Source organism: Physella acuta, unplaced genomic scaffold (genome assembly GCF_028476545.2).
Source record: "Physella acuta isolate Inbredline_101_S28 unplaced genomic scaffold, ASM2847654v3 ptg000320l, whole genome shotgun sequence".
Lineage (NCBI taxonomy): Eukaryota > Metazoa > Mollusca > Gastropoda > Physidae > Physella > Physella acuta.
The window spans coordinates 204,497-223,325 of NW_026731839.1; the positions used below are offsets into that span (position 1 = coordinate 204,497).

The 18,829-nt window shown below is 36.5% G+C and overlaps 1 protein-coding gene across 1 annotated transcript in view; it reads left to right on the plus strand.

Moving 5' to 3' along the window:
• Window positions 1–18,829, plus strand: part of LOC131940514 (short-chain dehydrogenase/reductase family 42E member 1) — a 257,452-nt gene that overhangs the window by 196,724 nt on the left and 41,899 nt on the right. The window contains exon 4 of the mRNA XM_059299176.1: window positions 14,712–14,769. Within this exon, the coding sequence (XP_059155159.1) occupies window positions 14,712–14,769 (58 nt within the window). The remainder of the gene's footprint in view (window positions 1–14,711; window positions 14,770–18,829) is intronic.

Consider the following 18,829-nt stretch of genomic DNA (forward strand, 5'->3'; position numbering starts at 1 on the left):
TTAAATATAACTTCCTAAAAAAAGGATGTTAATTGAGGACGAGGAGGGGGGATATTTATGATATGTTAGCGGACTGAGTTCACTGTGTTGGTTTTAATGTGTTGATCTGTTTGTTAGGCGCTAGCTAGTGCTCACTTTGAGGAAAGTTGTTGACATTAACATAGTAGACCTACATCAAATCTTTTATTACTTCAAAGAGTGGTACAAAGTTGAAAATTTTTGTAATTTATTTTTTTTTATACTTTTATATTCAAATAGAAATAATAACATCAGCATATACAAATGTGTGTGTGTGTGTGTGCGTTCGTCTGTAGCACAATTAAAATATTGCTGTTTTTAGAACAATTTTGTAATAGGACAAGAAGGCAGTTGAGATATTAATGAATGTAAAAACATCAATTGTAAATGAATGATAAATATCATGCCTTTAAACAAGTAAGTATCACATGGTCTTCAAAAGAATGAATACCATATCTTTTTAAATAATAAAGTCAAACCTGGTCTTTAAAGCAATGCCTTATAACTTTGTAGCATAACTTTAAAACATGACAATTTTTTAAATACATGAACTTTCCTTTTTAAGCGCCTCTTCTGCGTCTTTCTACAGAACACATACAATGCATTTCAATTATTTCCCCTGGTTTATATATTTATCCATCTTTAGATTACTAAATGTTTCGCCCCTTCTATTTAGCTCTAAATGACTCGAATTTTTTTTTATTTATTTTTTTTTTACTTATTCTCGCAATTGCTTGGAAATTGAGGAGCGTGTGGGGAGTGGGCGTGTTCGCCATAGCGAGATGAGGTCCGAGTATCCCCCTTAGACATGCACTCGATTCAATTCAAATCATAACACACTCGTGGGATAGGCTTTCATGGTGGCGGGAGCGACGCGCCTGTTCGGAATGCGGAGAGAGACAACCGCTGGTAGTGGCTCGGAGTTTTTCGGGAGTTGCTTCCCCTTAACACCCGAGTTGATGAAACTGGGAAACGATATTAGGAGTCATGAATTTAGTATGAGTACAAAGGTGGATCATATGTACATGATGCCACAAGATTTGTGACGGTACACTAACTAATTGAGGGTGCTAGGTGGATGAATTTAAAATGTGATGAAACATTATGTGATTTTACGGTTTGGTGTGGTTTTTTTAGGGCTGTTGACTTGTGTGACATAATTTTTATAGAGGTTGTGGTCTGATATTCCGTATGATCGAAATACAATTTATATAGAAAATATATACTTCTACCCGTGTCTGCCCCCCCCCCCCCCCGCCTACACTTCCCAGTAAATGTATTCCCCCGCCCGCCTTTACATACGAATATAAATCTAGAGGTATGGGAAAAAATATAAAGCTATAGATATCGGAACTAATATAAAGCTAGATATATGGGAACGATTATAAATCTAGAGGTATGGGAACTAATATAAAGCGTGAGGTACGGGAACTAATATAAAGCTAGAGGTACGGGAACTAATATAAAGCTAGAGGTACGGGAACTAATATAAAGCTAGAGGTACGGGAACTAATATAAAGCTAGATACAGTGGGAACTAGTATAAAGCTAGAGGTAGTGGGAACCAATATAAAACTAGGTACAGTGGGTACTAATAAACCAACTTTTAAAAACTTATCTAATGCATTCATTAGACATTTTATATACTATCATCTTTATGACTTCCGCTACTAAATTAAGATTATCTTTAAATTTTGATTGTAATGTAGATCTACATCTTAGAGAAAGTTTAAAATTGCAACGAAGGAAATGTAATAAAAGGTATGAAGCACTTGTTTTATAATAAGGAATAATAATATATTTATTCAAAAGTGTTTGTTTTCGAGTATAATGAATTGCTTTTTTTTCTCAGTTTATAAAGCTTAACTTATTTTTATTAATTCCATATTTTTGTTTATTTATTATTGTTCGAAATTTTTAAACTCGCGTTTATGTTTTTTTTTTTTTTATGAATTATGTTTTCAATGCATTGAGTTGCTTTTATTCGAAGCTAGCTCCCCTGAATGTGTGCTTCATACATACATGGTAGATAACTCTTCTTTTTAGACCATCTGTTAATAACAATAATTTACATGTCCACTTTTTCACTGTCTGCTGTGACTGGTCTAGATTATTGAACGTGATGGCAACTGCTTAATGAGTAGAAATGCAGTTGTTAAACAATTATGACAGAAATTAAACAGTAACGAAAGGGTTTAGAGACAGGGGTTGGTCTCAAAGGCAAATGGGACTTTCAAGTTTTTTTTTGGGGTTTTTTTTTTAGTTTTTTTTTGGCAGGTTTTGTGGATTTAAAGGGAGGGGTTGCTTCCCCTGATAAGAACACCAACTACATTGAATAGAATATCATAGAATAGAATAACTCACAACTGTATCTTAATTAAAACGTGATTTCAATTATACACACGGACACGAAACCTAGTGAAGTAAAATTTTCAAAATTTTAAAATAATCTATGCCCCCCCCCCCCCCCGAAGAAAGTCTACCGCCCCCCTCCCCCCCCCCCCCCCAACCCCCCGAACGAAATGGAAATTATATAGAAAATATATACTTTTGACAGTGTCCGCCCCCCCCCCTCCCCCGGAAATTGATGTCCGCTCCCCCCCCCCCCCCCCACAAGAAAATTTCAAGCGCACCCCTGGAGAAAAAAGTCTGGAAGAAACACTGTGTGGGGCAGTCTATATAGATACGTTTTTCTGTTTCCGGTGTGACTTGTTTGCACAAATAGCAAAGAGATGTATGATTGTGTGTCACTGGTAGTGTGTTTGTTTCGTGTTTGTATCTCAGTGGTGTGTTGTAAATGTGTTTGTATGCTATTTCCCTTTCTTTGGGTGTAATGTTTTAAAGTTGGAGATTTCTAAAAGTATCGATGTGTCTGTTGTATTCTGTTGTATATGGGGGGGGGGGGGGGGCTAATTTTTGTACTAATGTCTTTTAGATATGCTTGGATTTTTGGGGTAGTAGTTTTTCATTGGCTTTTAAAATTTGCATTCATTCTGTGTAAAAGTCATGTGGGAAATTGTTGTTAATTTTAATGAGTTTGTTTAGCTTTTATTCCTATGTAGTAGTGTGCGAGTGGGTGGTGTTGTGGTTCGCTAATTATTCTGTTTACGTGTGTTAGCCTGATCGTGTTTATTTAGTTTGTACGAGCCGACCCGCGGCGTATCATACGCCGCTATTTAGTTGTTTTATTTTCTACTTTTCAGTATTCTAAATTTGTGAATTCGACAGTACCAATGCTGCCACTGAGAATATTTGCTTTAAAACACTATTAGTAGCTCGTTAAAGACGATACCCCCCCCTTTCCCCAACCCCAACCCCTACCCCCCCACCCCCCCACCCCCACCCGTGAAAGCAAACTTCTCTTAGTTACCTCCCCTAAGTTTAAAAAATCGTTTCAAACTAAATTATCTGCCCCTAATAGTCGTCACTAAACCCGGCTCTACGATTGTAAACATTTAGCGTGAACCACAGCTCACCAGACCATGTAGGGGTGGGGGTGGTAGGGAGCGCGCTTGGTGTTTTCTAACGTCTCCAAGAAGAGAATTATATATATAGATGTCATGTAGATTTATCCCCCCTTGTGCTTTGCTCTCTGCTAGGTTGTTGTGACCTATGTTGCTTATAATGATAGTGTGTTGGAAAATGTATTTCCTCTCCTGATATGCTTGTTTATCTCTTTTATTATTGGCTTTGTGACAGTTTGTGCTGTGGCTACCTATATTATTTTTGGTTTGATGTATCTGTTTATGATTGCGGCACGCGTAAAAATCGTTGTTGTGCTATACTTAAAAAAATCTATAGTTTTCTTGATATTTTTTTTTTTAAATTTGTTTCCACATACTATTACATGCTAGTAAGGGGGTTGTTCTGATGTGTTATATCGTATATGCGTAACTCATTTTTGACTGTCATGTTTAAGGGTTATTTTCGTTTGTTTTTCCACCGTCAGAGCCCCATGATTTCTATTTTATCTAGGTTGATTTTAGTTCCGCTCGCCTGTCCGTAGTCAAGGAATTTTCTACCACCAAATTTTATTGAGTTTTCGGTCTGTAATATAAAGGCGGTGTCATCTTCCTATGCTAATATCTTTTTGTTAGTCGAGTTTGGTATGTCTATTTCTTTAATGTCCACGTTTGGTCTGATATTTTCTAGGGTTAAGGTGAATAATAAGGGTGTTAGGGTGCATCCTTGTCTAACCGACTTGCCTATTTTAAATGGCTTGGTTATGTTACTGTTTATAATAAGGTGGCTTTTGGCTTCTGTGTAGATTATTTTTATCCATGACCTAAATAATTTGCATTAAACGCTTTGTGTAGTATTTTTCGAGAAACTCGATCGAAGGCTTTTTCCTGGGCTAAACTTAGTATACAAGCTTGTGTGTTTTTCTCGTGTGTGTATTGTATAATGTCCCTAATTAACCGAAGACTAACCACACGCCGACTCAATCAACAACAATACATACTTCAAGCTAGTCGACTCATACGGATCACGCTATCCACATACCATACAAACCACCCACGGAAGTAAAACATCTGGGATTATATTCCGACAAGACAGAATTTACGCCCCAGTGAACGTGAAAATCAACAAAGTAGAACACTTATTCCCAACACTACAGTGTTGCGACCATTAAGCACTTCTGACAACTTTAAACAACCAACAAACACACAATAAACAAAAACACAACACATACTGGAAACTCAGTACTTCACTATGACTAGACGAGCGCTACATCAAAACTATAAAAGATACGAGCTGACCCGCGGCGTATCATAATACGCCGTTATTTAGTTGTTTTATTTTCTACTTTTCAGTAATTCATAATTTGTGAATTCGACAGTACCACTGCTGTCACTGTAAATATTTGCTTTAAAACACTATCAGTAAGTCGTTAAGGACGATACCACCCCCCTCCTCCTTTACCCCAACCCCAACCCCTACCTCCCCCCCCCCCCCTGAAAGCAGCCTCCTCTTAGCTACCTCCCCAAAGTTTAAAATCGTTTCAAACTAAATTATCTGCCCCTAATAGCAGTGACTAAACCCGGCTCTACGATTGTAAACATTTAGCGTGAACCACAGCTCACCTGACTTCCTAGAGAGGAAGAGAGGGGACTGCAAGGCGCGCTTACAGCTTGTTTTCTAACGTCTCCAAGAAGAGAATTATATACATAGAAGATCGATAGATAATCCAACTTTATGCGTTCAGCACCAAAATCAAACAAAATTCAACACTGGGAAGATTTTAAACAAGACATTAAGAGAATATCAATGCAATATGACTGTAGCATTGATAGCCTTAGGACCTACGTAGAAACTAAACTAGATAAAATTTTACTTAAGGGAAAAAACAATGACAAAGAACAAATAGACTTAATAGAAACGGAACTTTCGAAAGTACAAGAATATAAATACAGAGGGGCAGAAATCAGAAGTAAAATAGAACAGATAGGCTCAGAAAACCCAACACACAACACTCTCATACTAGAACAAAGCAGACAAAGATCAAAACAAATCAAACAAATAATGGACGAAAACAACCAAGAGACGAATGACCCAAAAAAAAATTGGGACTACTACACATGACTTTACAAACACGAACTGACACACAACGATAAACATGACGAATACCTATACAACACCAAACCACTTGACGACACCGACAAAAACGAAGTAGATACACCCTTTAACTTATACGACATCAAAAAAGCCATCCAAAAACTAAACGACAATAAATCCTCTGGATCTCACGGCCAGACAAGCGAATTTTATACACCTTTCATCGCAGACCTAAGCCCTTTCTTATTGGACACTTTTACTGAAATATATATGTTAGAGCAGTGACATGAAAACTTTAATACATCATATATAACACTTATCCACAAACCAACAACAGACCCTAAACTAACCAAAAACTATAGACCCATCTCCCTTCTAAATACAAACTACACAATATTAACCAACGCCCTTGTGGCCAAAATCAGAGGCGTAGCGAGGGGGGCGGGGGGGGGGGGGGGACATATGTCCCCGGGCGCCAACCTTAGGGGGCGCCAAAATGTGTTGAAAAAAAAATAGAAAGTTCGAGGGGGGTGCAAATTGAAAGTTTGAGGGGGGGGGGGGGGGTGCAAATCGAAAAGTTGAGGGAGGGGGGGCGCAAATCGAAAGTTTGTTGTTCCCGGGCGCCGGGAAGGGTCGCTACGCCTCTGGCCCAAATAGAACCCTATCTACCCAAACTAATACATACAGATCAACAATGCAGTGTCACAGACAGAAACATACAGAACCACAACCATTTAAGCGGGTTCGAATGAAGTCTGTCTTACACGAAATTAAAATAACCAGCTAAAATTGCTCAGTTTAATTCAGAAGAGATGCAGTCGTTAAATAAATAGGGATATAAAAATAATAAATTGAAAGTGTTTTGTTTTCGGGTATAATGAAATATTTTTACATTTTTAAAAAATTGTATGTCATTGTCATTATCTATCTATCTACCTTTATTTATTTATTTATTATGGTCATAGACAGTTTGATTTGTTTTTATTTGATTTTCGTTTTCTAACAGTAGGCCTATTTATTTTAAATTATGGATCTTATTTTAAGTTACCTCCCCTGAAAGTTTGCTTCATTCGTATTTAGAAGGTATTTTTTGTGCTCTATCAGTCGCGCTGTGCTGCGATCTCAGCAGAGAAGAAATTCAATGACAGCCATCATGATAAAATTAGATTTACATAGTTCTCATTTTCTTTGAAACTCTCAAATCTAGTCCTACACATCAAACTGACGCAACATTTTAAAGAGAATTTCAGCGTGTTAAAAAATCGTGTATGTTTAGATGTGTGCCTTGTTTTCTAACCTAACATTGGCTTTGTTATCAGATCACTTGGTACAATTACTGTGACAAATCGCTCTGGACCATAGGTTACCATAGGTTACCATAGGTTACCATAGGTTACCTAAGGTTACCATAAGCTACCATAGGCTACCATAGGCTACCATAGGCTACCATAGGTTACATTTGACAATGATCACACGTTGAAATATTCTCTGTTCCGTGATTTATTTATTTTTATCTATGTTGTTATTTTCTCCAACCTTTTTATTGTTGTTTTCTGTAGTTTTTTTTTTTAATTACCTTTGTTGTTAACACTTTGCCAGTATTATGATGGCAATATTATATTATTATAGTTTTAGATAATTAAGGCGAAATATTTTTTTTAAATCTTTGTCTCGCCTTATTAATTAGGTTTTTATAAAATGCGACTTTTTAAAAAATAATTTGCATATATATACACGTTGTTAAAAGCAAACTACCAAGCTTAAAGGCATAACATTATTTTATGCATGTTAAAGTATGCATTCTGTCAACAAAACTAGCAAAGTTGCATTTAAAGAGTAGGCTACCCTAGATTTTTTTTTGTTAACCATTTTGCAGAAAATAAAGGGACAGTTTTATTATGGCAGCCTTGTGATGGCAGTATTATGTTGCCTGTATTATTTTAAGCGCCATGGCTTTAAGTTATATTGACACTTTTGAATACAGTGGTTTCCGTGTATAGACAACGTGTGAGTTCTATATGGTTGTATTACGTCACGTGGCAAGCGAGAGAGTTTTAGTGTGAGTCTTTAGGGCGTCAAGAGAGACGGATAGAGAGAGAGGGGAGTGAGAGAGGAAGAAAGAGAGTGACAGACGTGAGAGAAGCTATAAAGATTTTTTTTTTTTCGCGCGAGTTAATCAAGGGGAGATAATAACAGGGGACATAAACAAGAAAATAATGTAAGGGAGGGGAGACAAAATTAGCCTCCACCAATTATGCGCAGCACACACACACACACACACAAATATACACACACTCGTAAACAGATACGCACACATAAATATTTATTAACGCGACAAGCTTGACACTTTAATCAGTTGAATTTAATCAAAATTCCCGTCTTAAAGATCGCAACCACCGTTGCCCCGAAGGAGCAAGTGTGCTAAGTATATTTTGGGAGCGTGGCGATTTCTAACGATTTACCCTCGGATTGGCATTTAACAGAGTTTCTGCGCGAGGGGTCGGCGTGGTCGAGTCGGTAAAGCTCATGGTTGCTAAACCGAAAAGTTAGCTGGGGACAACCACTCTTCTAGGAGAGACAACTCCAAAATCAATATAACTGCTGAATTGTTGTTTGTTCTTGGTTGGACAAAAGCTATGGAAGCAAATCCAATAAAATACTTAAAAAAAAACTTTTTAAAAAACCACGTTTTTCTTGTGGACTAAAAAGTAGAAAATAAATTTTCATACATTTGATGACAAAAAAACGTGGGTACGTTCACCATCAAATTTCCCGACCCATCTGCCCGACCCACGTTTTTTGTCATCAAATGTATGAAAATTTATTTTCTACTTTTTAGTCCACAAGAAAAACGTGGTTTTTTAAAAAGTTTTTTTTTAAGTATTTTATTTTCTCCTTTTTAGTCCGTTGCTACACATGAAAAACGTGGTTTTTAAAAAAGTGTTTATAAATACACGGACTAAAAATCTTGAGCGACCAGGATTCGAACCTGGGTTGTCGCGGCCACAACGCGAAGTACTAACCACTGTATACGATCACGGCCAGCGCGCTCACATCGATTGGGGCCGAAGTAACTGTGTCAATAGGCCTCAAGTCTTGTCGGTATCTTTAGAAATCATGTCCTCAATTTTATGGTCCTTGGGGCGTAATTAAATTAAGCTAATTACGGTCACTAATTGCTAGTTTTTATGATTGCATCTGAAATTGTTAGGCGAAAGTAGCATGCATGCCAAATTTCAGGTCTCTAGAGCAATCAGAAGTGGGCTAATTTTCGATGTCAATTTTAACAACAAACATCCAAACAACCAAACAAACAAACGCGAAGCTGAGTTAAGAAAAACGTGTTAAAAAGAGAAGCAAGCTGAAAGTCAATGGCTTCAATGGCGCATAACCAGTTGAAACGTATACTTAGTTGTGTTGAAAGGGATCTCTTCCGACACGCCAACACTAAAAATTACGAACGAAGAAGAAGACTCCGCGAGACAGATTAACTTAGTTGAAATAGTGTTCATAATCCCCCACCCCTCCCCCGCACCCCACACCATCACTGTCGTATAACACGATCCCATATAGAACACAGACACACCTACATAGATATACGGGTATACGTGTGACAATTCAAACAACGATGCTTATTGTATTTTTACCCGTACAATGCTTTTTTACGTCTTGTTTTAAAAGGTGTTTATCAAATCGCCCCCCCCCCCCCACACACACACACCACACACACACACACACACACACTGTCCAGGTATCCGCTTCATGCTGACCACACAAAAACAACCTAATCATTTATAATGTAATTTATCGATTCCTGTTTATTAATTAATATCTGCAGGCGTCAGTAATCCCCCCCCCCCCCCCAAAAAAAAACCCAACTTAGCCCAACATTGTTTATTATTAAATTATTTCAGAGATTATTTTTGTAAAAAAATAATAATTGCAATTCGGTGAATGAAAATTCATTTTAACTAATTATTTTTACGAGTAATTAAAACACATCCGTCTTAATTGAGATTTTAAGAATGGTTATATCATAAAATGAAACCAAAAAGGTGCGCCTTTCTCCTTTTAAAACCTCATAGAAATGTATAACATGTCGGCATTAGTTGTTATGTCGGTCTTGTATGTGGATATGTCTCACCTAAGTGGAAACTGTTCTTAAATTAAGAGGAGATAAAAGATTGCATGATTCCACTTCTTTATGAGTTGTCTCCCCCGGGCTGCTGTTGAAAAACATCCATTCGGATATTTCTAAATTAACGCGTGCCCTAGGGAATAATCAGATATGCGTTGTTAAATAATTTATGTTTTCTTTACAAAAAAATACAATTTACAGAAAAGATATCTTCCATAATGCTAATATGGCTGAATTTTCACATTACTGATTTTTTATTGATTTTTACTTTCTCGTATATACGAAGTATAGAGAAAGTATTGTAATCGTGCACAAAAATCACTTGAAATTTTAACAATTTTCACCGTATTACACCTCAGTCCTTCATCACATCCGAAGTATAGAGGACTTATTTTAATCGGGCAAAAATTATCAATCCAGATGTATCAAAATTAAGAGGTTTTGTGCGTAATCCAGTCTGAAAAACTGGGCTTTGCAACTCTGTCCGTATGTCTGTGTGTGTGTGTGTCTGTGTGTCTGTCCGTGTGTAAACACGATTACTTGAGTACCGTTACAGCTAGGTTGATGAAATTTCATATATAAGTAGTTTATCAAAATCGTAGATCCGTATCAACTTTTGAGCGATTTCCGAGAACCGGAAGTGGTACTTTTTCTACTTTGAATTTTTAAAAAGCCTATAACTTGAGTATTATTTCACATAGATAAATGAAATTTCACACATAAGTTAAAGATCTAATTCTCTACCTTCTGTTAAATTTTGAGTAATTTCCATTGACCGGAAGTAGTAATTTACGCTACTTCCGATTTCTCAAAAAACTAATGTAAATTTTTAAAGTACTAATAATATTGCGCACTATTAAACACTCTTTTATTTAGCGTTCACTTGGTGTGCAATTCATTTGTCTACGAGATTTTATTCTATTTTTAAAACTTTAAGTATTTAAAATTGATTAAAAATCATGTCTATAGCCCGAGTTCCCATCCCCTGTTGTTTTTTATAAGAATATTCGAGAAAGTTTAGGGGAGATCACTCCCGGTTTATTTGTTTTGTTTTGAATAATGCGCGCGAAATTTGCTACTTAAGCTTTTTGGGATATCTTCAATGTATGTTATGTAACGACATACCGGTCACGTGATAATCCCGACATCTCCAGTTTTAAAATGTAGTCTGCACGCCTTGTTTGAATAATTCCGTGATGTGGACGATTTTAATTAACAGCTAATTATACGGTCCATGACGTTTTCAAACAAATTATCTCCCATAGTATAAATTAGCTTCTCTTATTTGTTTGTGCATGTTCGTGTGTTTGTCGATGTGTGGTCATTTGTATGTGTGTTTTTTTTTTAATTTGATAGTTTGTTGATTATCAGTTTGTGTTCGGTTTTTTGTGTGTGTGTGAGGTTCATTCGTGTGTATTTGTGTGTAATCGTTTGTTTGTTTGTTTGTGTTGGTGTTCGCTTGTCTGTATTTGTGTGACCATTTTCTGTGTGTATGAGTCGTTTGTTTATGTATGTGTGTTAGTGTTTTTGTGCTATTTTGTTTTTAGTGTCTGTTTTTTTAGTGTGTTCTTTTTCTTATGTGCGTGTCCGAGTTCTTTATTTGTGTGCTGTAAGAGAGTTATCGTGTCGAGGGCTATGATGGGTACTTACTCCTTTGGGGAAGAACAAAGGCGTCTGGGCATAATGCTGACCACACTGTCCCTTTAATATACTGAGGTCTCTAAAACAGATAAACTCTACTTCATCTGCCCCACGTGTTTCTTGAGCACGAACGGGAAAAGATGCTGATCGTGTCGAGGTGTTGTGTGTATGTGTGTCAGTGTTGGCTTGTGGGCGTTCAGTTATTGATCAGCAATCGATCTCTATTGTCGAAGATTTGACGCAGCAAGAACATCGCCAGTCTGCTTCCCCTGATATCGTGGACACACCTTGCAGAAAGTCATCTGTCATCATGTTTTTAACATCAGTTTGAAGAAAAATAACATTCTGCGGTGAAATAAGTTTTGGATTACTGTAGCATGTCCGTCTTAACGAACATCGGTTAAATGGGACGTTCGGCTAACTTCGGTTAAATGACGTTTGGCCAACCTCGGTTAAGTGACGCTCGGCTAACATCGGTGACGCTCGGCTAACATCGCAGACGTTTGGCTAACATCGGTTAAGTGACGCTGGCTAACATCGGTTAGTTGACATTCGGCTAACTTCGGTTAATCGAACGTTTGGCCAACATCGGTTAAGTGAACGTTTGGCTAACATCGGTTAAGTTACGCTGGCTAACATCGGTTAGTTGACATTCGGCTAACTTCGGTTAATCGAACGTTTGGTCAACATCGGTTAAGTGAACGTTTGGCTAACATCGGTTAAGTTACGCTCGGCTAACATCGGTTAAGTAACGCTGGGCTAACATCGGATATTTGGACGTTCTGATAATACAAGATCAAACCTTTCTAATTTGCTCTTTTTCTGTTTTTCTATACCTTAAGTCCTATTTCCTTAGCCATACCGAATCACAAATATATTATTAAAAATTATTTTCTTTAAAATATTTCACTAATTAGATTGCTGATACGAATGCCTAAGATTAAGCGTAAGTTATTTTTATATCCCGAAGCAGCAGTAGCTTAATTTAAGCCTGACTACTGTTGCAGTAGTTTCTAATTCCAAAATATGTGTCTATATAATACCGTTAGGGATTAAAAAGTATGTTTCCATAACGTTCTAAGCAATACGATGCACATATTTGTGTCACCTTTCAACGCTAACATTCTTTTCCTTATTTAACCTGATAATCTTACTGTATAAGGATAGTAAACTTGAAACCAGAATCACGACAATATTAATGCAAAGACTAATTAGTATAGAGCTTCACTCGACACACCATTTAAATGACAGTCTCAATATGTTGAAACATGAAACGATGACTTTTTTTTTTCAACAAAACAAGAAAAGAAAACACCAGTTTAGATGACAAATCTGAGTTTTCCTTTAGCCCTTTGAAGAGTAGACTTACAGCAATTATGGCCGAATGACGAAGAAGATTGCTTCAGGGCTTGAAATACAATATGAGTCAAGGAAATTTAACTCTTTATTTTTTTTTTTACTGCTAGTGTGTTTGCTGTAAGATTTTTTATTATCTAAAAAAAAAAATTAAAAAAAAAAACTTAGTTTGTTCGTCATTAAAATAAGAGAAATTTTTCAATTAAAAGTTAGCCGGGGTGAAATGAGAAACGTGTTTTTCTTGGAGGTTCGCGCCAACCGCTGAGGGTGAGGCGGCGTGCTGCGGGAAGCCTCGGGAATCGATCCAGCGTCTCGGATGTGTGTTGTTGTGAATTGCCAGACGATAGTTTTGACGTCTGCTGCTGCAGACAATATTACCGCGACCTTTGGAAATTTCAATGCAGATGTATTTAATTTTTTTTTCTCTAGTGTGTACTAACTCCTGAAATATAATTGTACACAATTCGTTCAACTGCAAGATGTTACACTATGCAATTACTGTACAAGTTATACACAGCTAATGTTTGAGACCAATCAACCAACACACAATTCACACACACACACACACAATCAAACAGCACACAATCAACCCACACTTAATAAGCTTACACACCATAAACCCACACAAACAACCCACACACGATCAAGCGACACACAATCAACCCACACTCAATCAGCTAGCTCACACACAATAAACCCACACTCAATCAGCCCACACTCAATAAGCTCACACTCAATAAGCTCACATACAATCAACCTACACACAATCTTTAACCTATACGCTATCAACCACATACATTCATCCCACACACATACAAGCTAAATCATTTGGATATCAAATCATCTTTCTGTTCTTTAACTTTGAATGTAACGTTCCCCCATTCCCCATCTTTTTATCCCTGCTATTGTCCCAACTCTTGCCTGTAGGTTGTTGTACCAGTCTCGCTTTCTTTTCTCCTGAATATGTGCGGTAAGTCTTGGGAAGTCGTGGCCTAGCTGTAGAGTGCTAGACTGCTAAGTCTCGAGTTCGAATCCGGGTTCGTGTCAGTGGAACTTCCCTGAGTCCACCCAACTCTGATGGGTACCTAACTCACTTTAAGGAAAGTAAAGGCGGCTGGGCATAATACTGACCACACCATCCCTTCATATGCCCAGGTCAAGAAACATTTGAACTTTACTTCATCTGTCCAATGGATCTAATGATGAATCTTTATGTACGCAAATTCAATGTTTTGAGATAGTAAGTTGTAGATTGAAAGGGTTTTTTTTCAGCTATTGAAACAGGAAAAATTAAGTTAGTAAATCAATTAATTATGAATTCCAGGTACTCAGCAAATGGAAAACTTATGGTAGTATCTGTTGTTTGTTTGTTTGTTAGTTTGTTTGGTTGGTTGGTTGGTTGTTTGTTTATAGGTTTGTTTGTTTGTTTGTTTGTTTGTTTGTTTGTTTGTTTGTTTGTTTGTTTGTTTGTTTGTATGTTTTTGTTTGTTTGTTTGTTTGTTTGTTTGTTTGTTTGTTTGTTTGTTTGTTTGTTTGTTTGTTTGTTTGTTTGTTTGTTTGTTTGTTTGTTTGTTTGTTTGTTTGTTTGTTTTTATTTAGACGCTGGTTCGTTGATTTTAAATAAGAAATTGTAGAGTTCTATGTTTTTGTTGTCTTTCTAAATTCTAGTCATTAAAATCTCGCTAAGGCGACATGACTGCTACAGTAATTTAAATATAACCCTGCCAATTAATTATCGTTTTAATCTCAAATTCTGACGACCGGCCTGGTCACGTGTTCAAATCACGTGACGGCACGTGATGTTGTTTTAATTAAAATTAATTAACTTTAATCAAATTGTGAAATGTTTTCGTTCAACTATTCAGCATTTCGAAACCTCACCAACCACAACAACATAAAAATGATTGGATTGAAAATATGTTTAATAATTGAGTTACTGTCTTAATTAAAATGTACTTTAATATTCAAAATTCATATTAATGTCATCAATATTTTTTTTCCAGTTGAACAAGGGGCTGATAGAGAAAGTCAACATAGGTGGGACAGAGGCTGTCTTAAAAGGTAATGGATATATGTGTGTGTGTTTGTGTTTGTTTGTGTGTAATATATATATATATATATATAAAGGCCTATATATATATAGGCCTATATATATATAGGCCTATATATATATAGGCCTAAATATATTCGTATATATATATATATATATATATATATATATATATATATATATATATATATATATATATATATATATATATGCTCCCATTGATGCGTTTGTGCGTGTATTCCCCAAAGGTTAAAGTTCGCCTTCCCTAATATTTCTACTCTACATAATTCACTCAGACAGTAAGTTCTGAGCCCATTGATTTTCTTTTCGAATCCGCTTTTGTGGTATCGATACCGTCAACTTACCTCTGCCGTCCCCACCCGTTTTGCCACCGACGGGCGACACGTGACTCGACCACTGGCAATGTCTTAATCAGGACCGATTCCGTTGCCATGGACGCCGGGCGGTTGCCAGGGAAAAAGACGTTAAATTATTGACCATAACCGGCTATGGCATCGACAGCAGAATGCAAGGGAAACCACAGGTCGCCCTGTGCTATGGGACTCAACGACACACAGTTGTGGGGAGGGGTGCTGTGTAGAAGTGGTGTATGGGGTTGGTGGGTGGTAGGTTTACTAATATCATGTTTATATTATGGTATATTGTTTGTCTTTTTAACACTAACCCAGATTAGAAACAAAATGTGAGTCGATGTGTCTGTCTTCCTACCTGTGTAGTTTATGCTGTGTGGCTGTTGACAAAAATGCCTTGCAGGTTTTGTAAGGGTGAAAAGGTATATTAAGAGGGCATTGCTTTAGGAGGGTTGTTTACTTTTGGTGAACTATGTCACGTGAGATGTCAGGTGAGGGAGGAGTGTGGGTGTGTCCACTTATGTAGAGCCGATGTGTATGAATATCTGTGTAGATCCAACTCTGGATGTCAGTTGTAGGAAGATTGTGGGTATGTCCACTTATGTAGAGCAAACTTTAATGAATATCTGTGCAGATCAAATCTTGGATGTTAGGGGGATTAGGATTTGGGGACGATTAGTTACGGTAAGGTGGGGATAAGAGTTTAATTGGGGGTAGGAAGGTTTTAAATTTTTATTTGGGTAAGAGGGGTTCTCAGCTTAGATGTTAGAGTGGGGGGGGGGGGGGGTTCAGAGGTTAGTCGTGGTGGAAGGGGTTCAGAGTTTAGTTGGGGTGTCAGTTAAGATGTGGAAACATTGTATATCAAAAGTTCCAGACGTTATTTATAGTCTTTGTTTCCTCAGCACGTTTTAGCACTTTTTCACATTCTAATTTCTTCCATGGTAGCGATAAAAAGTGATACCGCCAGAATATGCGGAATTTTTTTAAAATTCACTTTTTGATATCAAAACAAAAAGAGAAATTACCGTTATTTTTGTGTAATATTAAACAGGTCGTATAAGGGTTAGAAAATGGGTTGGTTTAATATCGAAGTTGTAAATTTAAACTTACACGTTTCGAACTGTTTCTATAAAGTGTACTAAGATTTACCACAGGATGTGAATCTGTCTATTGATTCTGTTGGTTTGTTTTTATTATATGGTCAAATGCTTTTTGATGTTCTGTTGTTAAAACGTTTACTTTTTAAACTAGCCTCTAACTAAACGAAATATTTACCGGAATTAATGATTTAGCTCTTTTTATCTGCATTAACTGTTTAACTGACCAAATTGTATAACTGAACGAACTGTAAAATGGACGAACTGTTTACCTGAATGAACTGCTCAACTGTGGGAATCGTTTAACTGAATGAATAGTTTAACTGAACAAATTGTTTAACTAAACAAATTATTTCACTGAACAAACAGTAAAATGGGCGAACTGTTTAACTAGATGAACAGTTTAACTGAACCAATTGTATAACTGAACGAACTGTAAAATAGACGAAGTGCTAAATGGACGAACTATCTTATTTCACTTTTATTTGTCACCCTCTGTGTCCTAAATAATGGGTCTGCGGGCAACCCCATTACGGACGTTATCGATTACTTAGAGTTATCGATACACGGAAATAATTCCGTAAAAGCTAGTCGCTATTTAACGCAGGCTGTTAAAAATAGACACTTACTTAACATCGGGACGTAATCATTTCACGAATACATTTTCTGTTTATTTAGACCACTCTTTTTCATTACGATTACACGAACACGATACCGTTTTATCTAATATAAATTTTAAGGCATATTTGTGTTACGAAGATGCGGTATCGAATACACCATCTAGGGCAAGTTGATTCTACTGAAGAGGACTAGAGAAAATTAAATTTTTAATCGGATGTATGAATGTGGGAAGGAAGGGGTTAAATCAGAGCAAACTGGTAGAGAGGTCGAGCGTTGAAAATATGAAGACTTTTACACAAGGGCAGACGTTAGGGCATAGAGGTTAGAGCTTTGTTTTCAAATATAATGAAACACTAAACACGTCAGAGATGTCTAGTCACTGTGAATCATTTCTCAATTTAAATCTGTTATATCACTCTGGAACTGGTAATGTTGCTCTGAAAAATATCACTCTGAAACTAGTGATGTCACTCTGCAACTAGTAATGTAACTCTGCGACTAGTAATGTCACTCTGAATCTAGTAAAGTCACTCTGAAACTAGTAATGTCACCCTGAAAAAATGACACTCTGAAACTAGTTATGTCACTAAATCTAAAAAAAATGACACTCTGAAACTAGTAATGTCACTCAGTAAATCTAAAAAAAAATTTCACTCTGAAACCGATGTCACATTTACTTGTCAGTTCGTCTAAAGACAAGGACAACAGAAACTGGAACTTAAGTTAAGGGTCGGAATTGTCACTACAACTTACTTATAATTAAAGCATCACTTTGCTGTTGATGTTGTTGTTGTTGTTGTTTTTGTGGTTGTTGCTGCTGCTGCTGTTGTTGCTGCTGTTGCTGTTGTTGTTGTTGTTGTTGCTGTTGTTGTTGTTGTTGCTGTTGTTGTTGCTGCTGCTGTTGTTGCTGTTGCTGCTGTTATTGTCGTTGTTGTTGTAAATAAAATTGGTGATGATGAACATTAACATTTTTTTTTTGCTTTTCCTTTTTTTTTATTATTCATCAAACCAACAGAAATGTCAATTTTTTTTTCTTGGCCGTTCCTCTCGCTTCTGCCATCAATATTTTTCAGTCCCCCCACATCACAGACTCCATCTTAATCAACCACCAGCTTCCCTCCTCCCCTGTAACCCACCTCCCCACCTCTCTCCTTATTTTCCCCAACACAGCTACCTTTTTTGTGTCTCTCTCTCTCTCTCTCAGATATCAGCTTAAATAGAGTGACACAAATCCTGATATACGTTGCCATACTTGAATAGAATGTCATTGGCTTTTAGCGTAAATAACATTTTATCGCTTTGCCCTTCTCATCTTATGCCCCCAAGATATATATATGTATATATATATATATATATATATATATATATATATATATATATATATATATATATATATATATATATATACATATATATATATATATATATATATATATATATAAAGGCTGTGTCACAACGATCTGTCTCGAGTTACGAACAAGCTGCAAGTCAGTGCAAGCCGTAGCTTACTTAAAAACGTAACCAGCTAGACGCGACAGTCAGCCAAAGGCGGCACAATGCGCCGCTGTCATTCGAATTTGTATGGTGTTGTGTTATGTTTAACTGTATCTTGTTAGTATAGTTATGGTTATTTGTGTCTGGTTTGTATTGTTAGGGTTAGTTGTGTCTGGTTTGTATAGTTAGGGCTACATAATATACATAAACATATATACACAATATACAGAAATATATATATATATATATATATATATATATATATACAATATACAGAAACATATATACACAATATAGAGAAACTTATATTCACACTTTAAACAGAAACAATTATTCACTTAATACAGAAATCTATACGCACATAAACAAATACAAACTTTATACCGAAATAATTATACACACTATATACACATCGCAGACGTCTATTAATTTTTTTCGTTTACCTTTTGTGTATTTAGTTATAAAAGCTGTCTATCTGGTGTGTATTA